The sequence below is a fragment of the Micromys minutus genome (assembly GCF_963924665.1).
Source record: "Micromys minutus genome assembly, chromosome: 23".
Lineage (NCBI taxonomy): Eukaryota > Metazoa > Chordata > Mammalia > Rodentia > Muridae > Micromys > Micromys minutus.
The window spans coordinates 29,295,847-29,309,091 of record NC_137958.1 but is presented as its reverse complement, the minus strand read 5'-3'; the positions used below and the strand labels follow the sequence as shown (position 1 = coordinate 29,309,091).

Below are 13,245 nucleotides of genomic sequence, written 5' to 3'. Positions count from 1 at the left end.
GTTTACACATTGTAACACAAGAACTAATGTGGCATGAAAAGAACAGTCTGCCACACTGAATGTAGATCCAACAAAGACGGAAATATTTGCAAACAATTTGAAAGAAAAAAGCTTTAGAGCAGCAGTAAGATGCCTGAAAGAAGAAAAATGGGCCAAACATAAAGAAGAAGATCTCCAGAAAATACCACAATTTAGCTGGGTGTGCTGCACACACCTTTTAATCCCAGTACTCGGGCCTGGTCTACATAGTGAGTTCCTGGACCAGTTAGGTCTATCCAGTGAGGCCCTGATTCAAAAGAAAAAAGAAAGAAAAGGTAAGACTGACTCTCTGCCGACAAGCTATATCCTCCTCCTTTGTTTTTGTGGAAGACCTGTGCGAGCGTCTTCTACACTGTCCTCTGGAGGCTTTGGCACAGACGAAATCACCTGGTTTCAAAAGAAAAAAGAATCACTAAGCAGCCAACAGCAACAATTAGTAAAAATGGAACAGAAATGGATAAAATTTAGATTAAAAGAATCACACATAGAACCAACCAAATAAGGACTTGGTCCCTTTCCATGTAAGACTAACAAACTAAGTGAGGGAAGGAAGGGGAGAGGGGGAGAGAGAGAGAGAACAAACACACAAAACCAACCAACCAACTGACCAACCAAAAACCTAGGAAGGTTAAAACAGATTCTAGTAAAATTAAAAGAACCATTTGGGAATTTTTTGAAAATATATTTCAAAAATCTGGAAAATCTAAAAGAAATGGAAAAATTCCTAGGCATATTGATGGCCCAGACTGACCCATTTTAAGATCAGAAGCCATCTTGTTACAAGGCAGAATAAATTCATTCCTGTTTTCTGTACATTTGGGTTTGACTATCACTTGGCCCATTTTCTGGAATTTGACACACACTATACACCTATCTCCATCCTGACTAGATGTTCTACCAAGTTCCTATGTAATCTTCTCTTTCAGATCTTAAGCTATATAAATCCCACTTTCTCCTGTGTTCAACGCTGTTCTTCCAAACTCCACATTAGGGAGACAGCCCTGTCTGACAGAAAATAAAGCTTGCTTAACTTAACCAAAAAAAAAAAAAAAATAAAAAAGGCAATAGGGTTAATAATACGACCTATTAAAATTAACTCAAGAAGATACAATTTAAATATATCCATGACTGAAGCATCAATAAAAATCTGGAAAAGTAAAGTACAATGGATTCACTGCTGAATTCTACTAATTAAAGAAAGGTTAATACCAACGCTCCTCAAACTAGGTTAAGAAGCAAAGGGTAAGGAAGGAACATTACCTGACTCATTCTATGAAGCCAGCCTCACCCTGTAACAAGTCGTACAGTAAGCAACAAGAAAACCATAACCCAATCCCTCTGATCAACATGTAAGTAAAAATTCTCAATAAATATTGCAACTTGAATAAAAGAACACATTAAGATCATAGAACCATGACTAAGTCAGTTTCATTCCAAGATTTCCTGGAAGGTCCCAGATAGGCAAATCAATAAAGACAGCACATACCTTCAGGAACAGGAATTGTATGTTTATGTGAGTAGATAGAGCAGACACAGCATTTCCTTTAATATCAGGGATAGAGACAAACGTGTCTACTCTTCTGCTCTTATTCGTTATGGTACTGTGAGTCTACGCCAGAGCAATGAGACAAGAAAAATAACACGGAGGAAAGGGAGACATTATATAATCTCTACTCAGACTACCCAACTCTATACTTAAATGCTCTAAAGAGCTGACCAGAAAACTCTTAACTATGATAAGCACTATCATCAAAATACATACATTCAACAAACAAAAAAAAAAAAAACAATAGCTTTTCTATAAAACAATAAACTTGTCATAAAAAAAATCCTATTCACAATAAACAACAACAGAACCACATAGTTCGGGAAGGTGGCTCGGCTTTTGGTTATGATGTTAGAAACCCTAACTAAGACACAAAAGCAACCTAGTACTAGATAAAAACAAGAATGCAGACAGAGGGAATAGAATAAAGGATCCAGAAATAATCCTAGACAGCTACAGACACAACATTTTTGACAAGGGTAACAAAAACACATGGGGGGAACACACACACACACACACACACACACACACACACACACACACTATCTGAAGTGGACTCTAACGGAACAGATTACAATGCCTGAACTAGTGGGAGCACATGGAACTGAGGAGCTTCTGCACATTAACACAACCAGGAAAGTGAAGGGAAAAGAGCCTGCAGAACGGGGAGTCTGTGCCCAACTATACAAATGAGGCCTTAATATAAAAAAGTGCTAAAAGTTATACACTAAAAAACAAACAAGCAAAGAAGTCATTCAGTTAATCAACAGGCTAATGAGTTGAACAGACTTCAAAGGAAGAAATACACACGGCCAATACGTGTTTGAAAATGTTCAACATGATTACCATCAGGGAAATGCAAAAGAACATATTGGGATCCTATCTCACCTAAATTAAACAAATGCAAATTAAAATGACATTGGGATCTCACCTCAGTCCAGAAACTGCTACAGTAAAGAAAACCAACAGGATACAGATAAAATACCTTGGTTTTAATGGTTGATTTGTTTTAGTTTTGGACAGGATCTTATGGTGTAACTTTGACTAGCCTGGCCTAGCTGGGAACTTACTAGGCAGACCAGGCTGGCTTACAGAGATCTCAGCTGCAATGGATCCTAAATACATTGTTTGCATTCCATTAAAAATAACTTAATATGTCAAAAGCAGTGTAAGACCATCTTGATTTGAAAGGGGAAAATACTAGAACTTGTGGTTAAGTATATGAAGTATGTGTTTTTGTTGACCTGTTATTTCCTGAGATGCGGACTTTACAATTTAAATGCAGGTGGCCCTGACTGAGACAGCCATGAGTCTGTACTCTTCAGTGCAGTGCATCAGAAGGAAGGTGCTGCACATACTGAAAAACTTAGGGAGACTTAAACATAAAAACCACACTCATACACTTCTATCATTTCAATTAGATGGGAAACAACACAACAGAGTCACCTGTGCTGCTCTAATGATGCAGAATAGGAGGGCACTGTGTGAGCGGGCTCGCTGACCTGGAGGGCACTGTGTGAGCGGGCTCGCTGACCTGGGAGCTAAGAAGATGCTCATGGCCTCTACAAGTGATTTCAAGGTCCATCTCCACGCCACAAAAGAAAGATTTCACAAGCTACTCCAACTTTCTCTTGGGTTTAGGAAACGGGAAATAATGTAAATGACAGGGGAGGGGGTTGGAGTTGGGGAGACAATCTGATCTCCAACTAGTTCAGAGCTTTGAAGTTCACACATAAAATGTAGTGTAGGCAACCCACTCAGTCTTTAGAAATCTCATTTTGTGGGCTGCGGATGTGGCAGTGATTGAGCATTTGCCTAACACACATGGCCCTGAGTTCTGTTCCCAACAAGATTAATTAAGAGATTAATTAATTAATCAAAATCATTCTTTTTGTGAATATTTATCATAAAAGTATTGTGACTGAAAATCTGCAGTAACTGACTTTAAGAGAAATAACCAATTATAATTGTCAATTTTGGCTTATGCTATCACTACCTAGGGAACTAGCTTTAGATAGGGACGGGAAGAGAGAAAATATCTGGAATCAACTGTCATAGTCTGATTAACTGGAACATTTAGCATTTGTACGTATACTGACATAAAATGTATCTGTTCATTGTTAAACCAAGAATGACTGTCAAGGGAGCTGGAGAGATGGCTCAACAGTTAAGAGCACTGACTGCTCTTCCAGAGGTCCTCAGTTCAATTCCCAGCAACCACATGGTGGCTCACAACCATCTGTAGTGGGATATAATGCTCTCTTTGTTGTATGAAGAGAGTGACAAAATGCTCACATACCTAAATAAAATAAAATAAAATTACTTTAAAAAATGACTGTTAAATAGATATTGATCAAATCTGTTATTTTAGAAGATAAGGGTAGGAAAATACAGCAAAGCCAAATACTTACCAAGTTTTAGTTCCTACCAAGTCGTTGGGCTCATAATTAAATTATCTCAATTAAAGAAAGACCTTACCTGTTTCAGTTTCTTCCGAATTAAGTCTGCCGTTGTATTCAAGGAGTCATCCTGCAGGTCTACTGTGGGCGTCCCTGGTAACTTAGGTCCAATCAGAACCTCACTACGGCCTGTGCTTGTCTCAAGGAGAGTTCCAAGTTCACGATCACAGTCACGTCGTCTTTTCCTCTCCTGCAGCTGTGTTGTCCTAGGCATAAATCTGCCAACTGCCTGTGAGGTAGCAATGGCCTCTTGCACAGCAGAGCAAGGGACGGAGTTTTTGTAAGTGTTCATCTGCAGTTCTGAGGAAAAGGCACTGTGGTCACGATGCTTCGGTGGTTCACCATGGTTCCTCGCACTGTTACGGGAGTTTGATGCTTGGTCCATATGTTCCCCAGGTGAACACGTGCTTTTGGAGGCAAAATAACGTAACGGGAATTCACAGGAATAAGGAAGACAAGCGCTTGAGTTCTCCAAAGGACTCTCAGGAGATGTGTTTAAAGCAGCTGCACAAAATCCAGGCATATGTGCATGGAAATCTTGTCTAGTTTGCTCTGGAACCGGTTTCTTCTTTGTCACGTAACAGTCTTTAAAGTCATAGTTTTAAAAGTTGAGGGAAAGGGAAACAAATAGTTCATTAATCATTTTGATCATTCAGAATCTTGAAATCCTAAAAACAAACCTCAAAATTTGCAGAAGCTCTACTCCTAGAATGACACTTCTAGAGCAGGGAACGCACTGATAAGATTTAAAGGCTTTTTGAAAGGATCCCATGGGATACTGCCAAGTGTCACCTACTTACTCATCTATCTAGAATGTCTCACTTTTTCTCTGGAGCCACTTGAAAAATAATAAAACTTAAACGTTTACATTTTCCACTGTCTGTAAGAGTCTCCATGCAGGGGGCTGGAGAGAGAGTGGTTAAGAGCACTGACTGCTCTTCCAGAGGTCCTGAGTTCAGTTCCCAGCATCCACATGGTGGCTCACAACCATCTGTAATTGGATCCAGTGCCCTCTTCTGGCGAGTCTGAAGATAGCAACAGAGTACTCATAAGTAAAATACATCTTAAAATTTTTTTTTTTTAAAAAAGAGCATTTACTGCTTAAAAAAAAAAGAAAGTCACCATGTCATTGCATTGAAAGATTTTACAGTTCCAGAATATTCCATATAAACCATGTTTACTTCATACTTGTGTCAAGAGAAACTCATCTGGGTGTGTGGACCACTGAACCAGCTGCTCAAAAAATTGTTAGTTTCCCATAATGAGCAACACATCAAATCAGTCTGTAAACAACATTATTTTTTGCTGCCTTCATGTTAAATCTTGGACTTAAACATGTAGCCTGGTTTACCTTGCCGCTCTTTTTACCCCTCCTCTGAATACCATTTACTACTATTTACCCGACTCTCACATCACAGAGGCAATCTCCACGAATCAATGTCTCTCCCTTCCCAGCCAAGACTCTGCAGTGGAGCACAGACCTCAGCAGTTCAAGTCCCCGAAGATGGTGACGGAGTAGGAATTGCTGAGTGACACACATTCCTAGCAGTGCTTGACTGATACACAGGAGGTGTTAACACAGACTTTCCATACCTTGGCTTTTAGTAACTCTTGCAATATAAGCCTTTCTTTCTTTTAACTTTTTTCTAGTTTCTTCGACTGTTTCAAATTCTGGAGCATAGCACACATGAAGTAACCCTCCAAAGAAACTCTGTTCATCCATTTTTTTCTTAGCTATCCTAAAAAGAAATGCATAATTTAAAGATAACTCTAAAGAAGTGCATAAATTACATGGCTTAAAAGCAATTAACAAATTACCTCACCACATACACATAAAAATAAGAGAAATAAAGTTTAAAAAATGCTGAATACCTTATGCAGAACCAAGCACTATAATAAGTAATTAAGTACTTCTGTATCTACAGATGATTAATGTTTATTGAGATATTACCCCATGCAAAGTCACATTGTATCTCAAAACTATCTCATGATAAAATCAAGGCACCAAGAAATTCTGGGTCATATTCAATTCAGATGTCTAACCCCAGAGCCCGCTGTATCAGGGACTGTGGAGATACAAGGCTCTAGAGAACATGCATTCTACATCATGGAGAGTTGGCCACTTGGTATGAAAAGACACATGGCTTTTTGAGGTCAAGTGATTTCGTGGTGGACCATGAGTAGCACACAAAAGAGATATAGGGGCTGGAGAGATAATCTGGCAGGTGATATGAGTACTTGCTGATCTTTGAGAAGAGCAGATTCAAATCCCAGCACCCTTCTTGGATGGTTCACAACCACCTGTAACTACAGCTCCAGCCTTTTCCCACCAAAAACATTTGAATAGCAAAAGTCAGGGAAGGATATGGTTTAAGTCAGGTTAGTGATTAAAAAGAAAAAATGGCTAACATGAGCTAGGGAGACTGCTCAGTTGCAAAAGCACTTGCTTAAGTTCGAGTGCCTAGGTTCAACCCCTAGCATGCACATAAAAGCTAGGCACTGCATTGTGCCTATAATCCCAGTGCCTGTAAATGTAGATATAGAAGGGCCACTGGAGCCTGATAGCCAACCAATCTAATCAATGAACTCCAGATTCAGTGAGGGTCCAGTCTCAAAACTTAGGGTCGAGTATGCTGTAGTACCATTGCCTTTAAAGTTGGTGGAGATGGGTAGATAGAGTCAGGAGGAAGTTCTGAGTTCTAGTCAGCTGGTCTGCACAACATAAAACAAAGCATTGCTGACTTCAGCCTTATTGGAATACAAGGCTGATTAACAGAGAACCGTACCAATAAGAACTGTCATTACTAATATTTACTCCTTTTGTTTGTTTTTGGAAACAGGTTTCTCTGGGTAGCTCTGGCTACCCTGGAACTGGTTCTGTAGACAAGGCTGGCCCCAACCTCAGAGATCCGCTTGCTTCTGCTTCCCTGATGCTAGGATTAAAAGCATGTGCCACCACTGCCCAGCTCTCATATTTACTCTTAATAAGAGGTAATTAATCTAATTACCAGTCTAATCCCTTTACATAAACTGTTTTGTTTCTCAGTGAACCTCAAGAAGTAGACTCTTTTTTTGCCATATGGATTATAGGAAAAGAAAAAAAAATGTTTGGCAGGACTAAAATTCTCCAAAGTCCCATTTACTTCAAATGTAATTCTCAATCTACCATACTACAGGTTCAAAAATTGTCAAGAATCTGGGAAGAGTATTGTTGTAAAGTCAGCCTTTTAAAAGTTTGAAGGAGGAGCTGGGATGTCACTCACTGTCCAAGTGATCTAGTAGCATCGAGTAGTAGTGATGTGAGGCCTGATAAAAACCAAACCAGAAGGTCAGGAGGGGTGGCGCACACCTTTGAACCCAGCACTCGGGAGGGAGAGGCAGGGGGATCTTTGAGTTCAAGACCAGCCTGGTCTACAGAACTAATTCCAGTACAGTTAAGGCTATCCAAATAAATCCTGTCCCTCTAAGCCAGAAGTGCTTGTGTGATTTGGGTATGTGTGGGAAATCCTGGGGCCAAAATGACAGCAACAAGAATGTAAGATAGGAAGTTCTGCTTAACTTGTACATACCTTGCACTTTGTAATTTCACAAATTTAATGAGATAAACTTCGGTAAAATCTTCTGCTGGGTATTCATCTAGAGCATTATACTGTTCAATCGCACCATAGAGAGCAAATCTCTCAACTAATTCCTTCATGGCTCCCACTGCAGGAACTCCTTGTATTAGTAAGTACTGAGACTCCAAATTGATTGTATATACCTAAAGTCGGGGGAGAGATCGTTAAATGTACTCTTCAAACAAGCCTATAGCAAATCTGTCTCCCCACCTTCCTTTTAAGTGGAGCTTCGAAAACAAGAAATGCTCTGCTCAATCTGGTCTGTGAAACATATACACAAAACTGTCACTCTTTCTGCCTAAAGAATAACACACTTCACATAAGGGCATCTGACTAAACTGCCGTCTTTCCCCAAAGCTGACTCCAGAGAAGCTAATGTAAACAGCCAGTGAACACTCATCCAGGACTTGTCCTGGGTGAAGCGCTATTGTAAACACACAGGATTCAAAGCTGAAAATCATGGACTGGCGGTCTAGTAAGCAGTTAACAGAGAACTGCGATAACCTTTGCTACCTGGGCTGGGGTTCCTTGTGCCCGTTCCACTGAGAGACGGACTGAGCAGCATCCCTGCCATGCCTTTACGGAGGCAGACCATGGGGAGCTAGTGCTCACGGGAAGTTAGTGCTCCTGCCGAGGAGAGAGAAGAAACCCAAATCACTCTACCTTGACCGCGCGAGGGCGTCGGCCCTCCCGGTATTTGGCCCGGGAGTCACACACAGCCGTCTGGACGTGGTGGTCGAATACACCGCCAGGTTTCCCGTCACTGGATGCCATCTTGCCGGCTCCAGCCCTCCGCGCCAGAACAACATCCGCCAGCACTCTCCTCTGTGGCCAATGAGAGAGCAGTATGGGCCAAGCGTGCTAGGATTGGCTGGAGGATCGACCCCATCGACGATCGTTTCCTGAGAGCGAGAATTCAACGAGCGATTTGCCGCCCCCTAGAGCCTCGGAGGAGAGATTCGAGAGTGACAGGGGCCAGGCGTGTGAAGAGAGGGGCGGGCCCGATCGACGTTCTCGGGCTCCACGCCCTGGCCTGACGGGAAGCGGGTGCACTCGCCTCTCCGGAGAGAGTTGAACCTTTGGACCATGTGGAGCGGTGATCGCTTAGCGGGCGCGGGGTCTGGTGGGGCGGTGGTGACGGTGGCCCTCACGAACGCTCGGGACTGCTTCCTTCATCTGCCGCGGCGCCTGGTGGCCCAGCTTCACCTGCTGCAGGTAACGCGCTGGCCGGACGCGGACACCATCGATGTTTCCTGGGACGAGTGTCCGCTCACACCTTACTCCGCCCGGACACCGTTTGCCACCGAACCCGAGCTGAGGCGGGGCACGGCGTGGGGTGGCAGCGTCTCCCACACCAGGGCTAGTGCATTCCCAGACCCTACAGTGGGATTCCTAGTGCACCCCTTTAACTCGCTTAAACCAGACTGAACACTAGGGTTCTGCCTCAGCATTCAGAAGCGGTCCTCTAGGATGGAAAAGCTCTAGAGAGCTCTTACAGGTTTTGCTAAAGCATTATCCTGCCAACGAGTTGCCAGCGCAGCCTTAGAGGCGTTGAGTGGCAGACTTAGTTTGTAAATTACCAAGGTTTCCAACCTGTGCCAAAGGTTAATAAAGTGACAGTTCTCCCTGCGTAGGACTTGGAACACAGCAAGGGTGTGTGTGTGTGTGTGGCAAGGCAATGGAATTATTCACACCTCACACTTTCACCCGGGTAGCCAGGATTACTTGGACCTCAGAGAGCTGTTGCTGTTTGGATGCTGTCATTGTGCTTCATGGCTCGATGGAAATACAGCATCTATGTTTTCCTAAGAATGAGCACAGATAGACTCTCTAGTTTGAGTGTATTCATGGGGTTAGACTACTTGAAATCTAAAATCCTAGGTGCATGGTACCTGAATACTGGCGCAAAAAAGACATATCCAAGAGTTTGAAATGATTTCAAGTATTCCACCTTATTTCCTCTTTGCTACAGTTATCTTCCTTTTACAATGCGCCTATCAAAACACACAAATTTCATCAGAATCATTGTTATTGATAATTCATTTTATCTTCACCAAATATTCTTTAACTGCCTGGTTTGCTTTCTGTGGGCTGAAAACAATCAGTCACTGTCACCAGATTCCAGCTTGGTTCACTGTCATTTCTGATGGAGATTTTCAGTGTACTTTCAAATCCAATATTAATGAGTTTATAGGAATAAACTCACCACTCCATGAGTTTAGAAAAATGCTTCCTTACAGTAACTAAGAATTTGATTCTGACATGTTGCTTCCATAGATTCATTGATGTTTAGGAATAATGTAGTCTTAGTCTTTTTTTTTTTTTTTTTAAGATGTGAAGAAGTATTCTTGAGATCTGGTTTAAAGGTATCTGTGAAGTTTAAATGTTTTCTGTCTTGGAAGAAATCGATGTTTCTTCTAAGCCTATATCAGCAGAACACGTCACCCACACCCCCAAAGGAATACTTGTTTTATAGGAAGATTATTTAAAAGAAGATAAAAGTTATCCATAATTTCTATGCCTAGAAATAACTAATACTAAGCTTTTGGATTAAGTCTTGCATATTTATATCTAATCCTTATTGTTTTTAGAAATGTGGAGCTATATATACATATGATTTTATGTCCTGTTTTTGTGTAGTATTACTGTGGCTTTTATTTTGTTTAGAGCTTATCATTTTTAGCAATTAATTGGTATGATACCATAAACTGGCCATAATTTATATAATTGTTCACCATGATTAACTTTTGAATTCAACTTTTAGAAATTTAAAGTGACAGCTATGTTTTACAGAAACAGTAAAGTGCTGTTGCTTATGGATTATTGTTTTCATTTTTGGTTATTTAGAGCTCCCAGAACAACTGTGTCTCAGTCAGGGTTTCTACTGTTGCGATGAAACACTGTGACCAAAAGCAAGTTGGGGAGGGAAGGGTTTATTTGACTTACACTTCCACATTGTAGTCCATCACTGAAGGAAAGCAGGACAGGAAGCTGGAGGCAGGAGCTGGTGCGTAGGTCATGGAAGGGGTGCTGCTTACTGGCTTGTTCATAATAGCTTGTCTAACCTGCTTTTCTTCTAGAACCCAGGGCCACTAGCCCAGAGGTGTCACCACCCACAATGGGCTGGCCCTCCCCGTGCCCTAGAGGCTCGCCTGCAGTTGAGTCTTATGGAGGTGTTTTCTCAGATAAATGGCCTTGTATCATGTTAATATGAAACTGTCCAGCACAAATCAGGCTAGAAGTATTGAAGCAGAAAAGTTAATGTATTGGGAATTAATAAGTTGAATTATTTCTTTTGAGCTGAAGTCTAAAATATCTAACACGAATATGCGGTTAATGGGAGGAAGGGTTACAGTGGCCTTTATCTGATTACCTCAAGGTTTTCAGAATCCAAACAATTCTGGTTCTTCCTCAAACTTACTGAACGAGAATCTAGGTGGAACAGATTTTTAAAAGATGTAATAAATCTTCAGGTTACTTAGATACACAAAGGTGAGACCCATGGCTGTAGAACCACGATAGGTTGACTATGAAAGGACCTGAGTTATCTAAGGCATTTCCCTACTCTCTAACACAAGGCTGTTACAAGTCTGAGGCAGATTCCATTTTCACATAGCTAGCTTTTGTTCTGTGTGCCTTAACTGTGTCAGCTCTACCAGCCTGCCACAGTTTCTCACTTTACACTCCTGACTGGTCACACTTCTAACTTTGATCTCTTGCTGGTTCTGTGCCCAGCCCCATCAAAGTCTCCTTCCTTTCACATAAACCCAGGTCTTTAACAGTAGTATAATCCTTCTCCCACATGGCTCTGTTGATCTCCATAGCTGTGTATGGATCATTTGTTACATACTATTTTGTTTCAAACATGTCTTCACACAAGTCCTTAGTTAAGGACTGAGTACCAAGTAGATATTTAACTTAACTCTCGATCATACTAGTCAGCCCATACTTCTCGCTAGGTTTTCTCTTATTGCAGGGACTCACTATGTAGCCCTGGCTGGCTTGGAACTCTCTATGTTGATCAGGCTGGCTTTAAACTCACAGAGGTCCACCTGCTTCTGCCTCTTGAGCGTTGGGGTTAAAGGTATGAGCCACCATGCCGGGTCTGTAAGATACTTAAGGCCATCATGACCCTCTGTTCACCAGAGATGAGTATTGTCTTTCATTGTGACACTCCAAACCATCTCCAGACACAACTGTCCTTGAGGGACACAGTCACTACCAGGTGAGAACCACTGCTTCTATTCTAGTCTACATATTTTAAGCTCAGCATATGCTGTAGTTGCAACAAAGAAAGGATTCCTACTGACACCAAGTGCTGAAAGGGTTCTACACCTCACCCAGAAATTTCCATGTGCAGACTTGTTTCCTGGAGTTAGCTAGGGATAGCCCAGGCCTTAGACCCAGGCACTCCTGAGGCATATTTGAATGTATAGCGTCACCTGATTGTTTCCTTCAAGGTGATGTTGATAACAGTATCGGCCAAAGTAAATAATCAGTGCACTTGTTGATTCTATTCCTGAAGGGGGCGCTGTTCTTTTACTTCTTGCTATCTGAAGGCGTCTGTGTTTCTAATGAAAGCCAATGTACAAACCGCTTAGAACATTAGTTTGCCAAGCCTCCCTGAGTGCCATTCATGACTACATTTTGACCAAACCCAAACGACTGAGTATTTCTATTGTCTGATAAAGTTGATATTTTTTTCTTTTGTTTTGCCCTGTGAGTTAGTAGATAGATATTTTAGACATTTCAGGATGTATTTTATATTTCTTTCTTTAATGTCTCTGGTTTTAAAGCTTTCTTACAAAATAGAGGGCACTGAATGGTAATATCAGCAAATTATGAAACCACCAAAAAAGTGCCTGGGGCTCTGTTACATTTGCCCTTGTTACCTATACAGTGAGCCAGGACTTGACTCCAGGGCCAGGGCTTGCTTTTTCTTTACCAAACTGTGCTTAATTGAATGAGCTTTGCCAGCAAAAACAATTGCATCATTGTTTGGAAATTGTGAGAAAAATTACGCAGCTAAAGGACAAACAGTGGCTTTTGTTTTGCTTTTTGTTTTGTCAAGGCAAGCTTCTCCCTGTAACCTTGGCTGTCCTGGCTCTCACTGGGTAGACCAGGCTGGCCTTGAACTCATGGATCTGTCTGCATGTGCTGGCAGTAAATGCATGTTAGCATTAAAGGCTAACAGTGATGTTCTTATGTAAAGTTGACTAGTGAGTGTGTCTGGGAACTGTATTGCCTAAGACTCCTGTGTTCTTTGCAATGTGTTCTGTTTAAAGAAACATGGAGTGCTGAAATCTGATATAAATGAGAGAGTTTGGCTTCACTATTTTAAGGTTTCTGAGTTTTATTTTGAAATGAATTTAATAACACGTAAGCTTCCTGAGACAACGAGTCTTCAAGACTGTTCATCAAGGTGCTTGCTGTTTTTCACTAAGAAGTGTTAGATGTTATAGTAAACAGGTAAAACGTATACGGATCGCTGACTGAAAAACGTTAGCAAGAGGTATACAAAACTATTCATCTGATTGTGTTTCCCTCCAAGTGCACATTTTCCCCAAGATTCCTATGAGTATAA

The 13,245-nt window shown here is 41.4% G+C and overlaps 2 protein-coding genes across 3 annotated transcripts in view; one reads left to right on the top strand and one right to left on the bottom strand.

The window, feature by feature from the left end:
* Positions 1–56: 56 nt before the first annotated feature.
* Positions 57–8,446, bottom strand: RBM48 (RNA binding motif protein 48). Its single transcript, XM_080936367.1, has 5 exons — positions 8,325–8,446; positions 7,614–7,804; positions 5,638–5,783; positions 4,064–4,629; positions 57–426 (listed from the first exon to the last, which is right to left on the bottom strand). Exons 1-5 carry the CDS (start codon positions 8,433–8,435, stop codon positions 340–342), a joined length of 1,101 nt encoding a protein of 366 aa, XP_080792493.1. The 5' UTR covers positions 8,436–8,446; the 3' UTR covers positions 57–339.
* Positions 8,447–8,744: 298 nt separating this feature from the next.
* Positions 8,745–13,245, top strand: part of PEX1 (peroxisomal biogenesis factor 1) — a 36,878-nt gene continuing 32,377 nt past the window's right edge. For both annotated transcript variants that reach the window (XM_080936071.1, XM_080936070.1), the window contains exon 1: positions 8,745–8,876. In XM_080936071.1, coding sequence (XP_080792197.1) covers positions 8,748–8,876 — 129 coding nt within the window. In that variant the 5' untranslated portion in view covers positions 8,745–8,747. The remainder of the gene's footprint in view (positions 8,877–13,245) is intronic.

Excerpts from the sequence above, each read along its gene's own strand:
- RBM48 (XM_080936367.1), bottom strand. The coding sequence starts at position 8,435 with ATGGCATCCAGTGACGGGAAACCTGGCGGTGTATTCGACCACCACGTC. Across the intron at positions 7,805-8,324 it reads GACGCCCTCGCGCGGTCAAG|GTATATACAATCAATTTGGA; the intron begins GTAGAGTGATTT and ends CCCCGACTTTAG. Across the intron at positions 4,630-5,637 it reads AAGAGTTACTAAAAGCCAAG|ACTGTTACGTGACAAAGAAG; the intron begins GTATGGAAAGTC and ends ATGACTTTAAAG.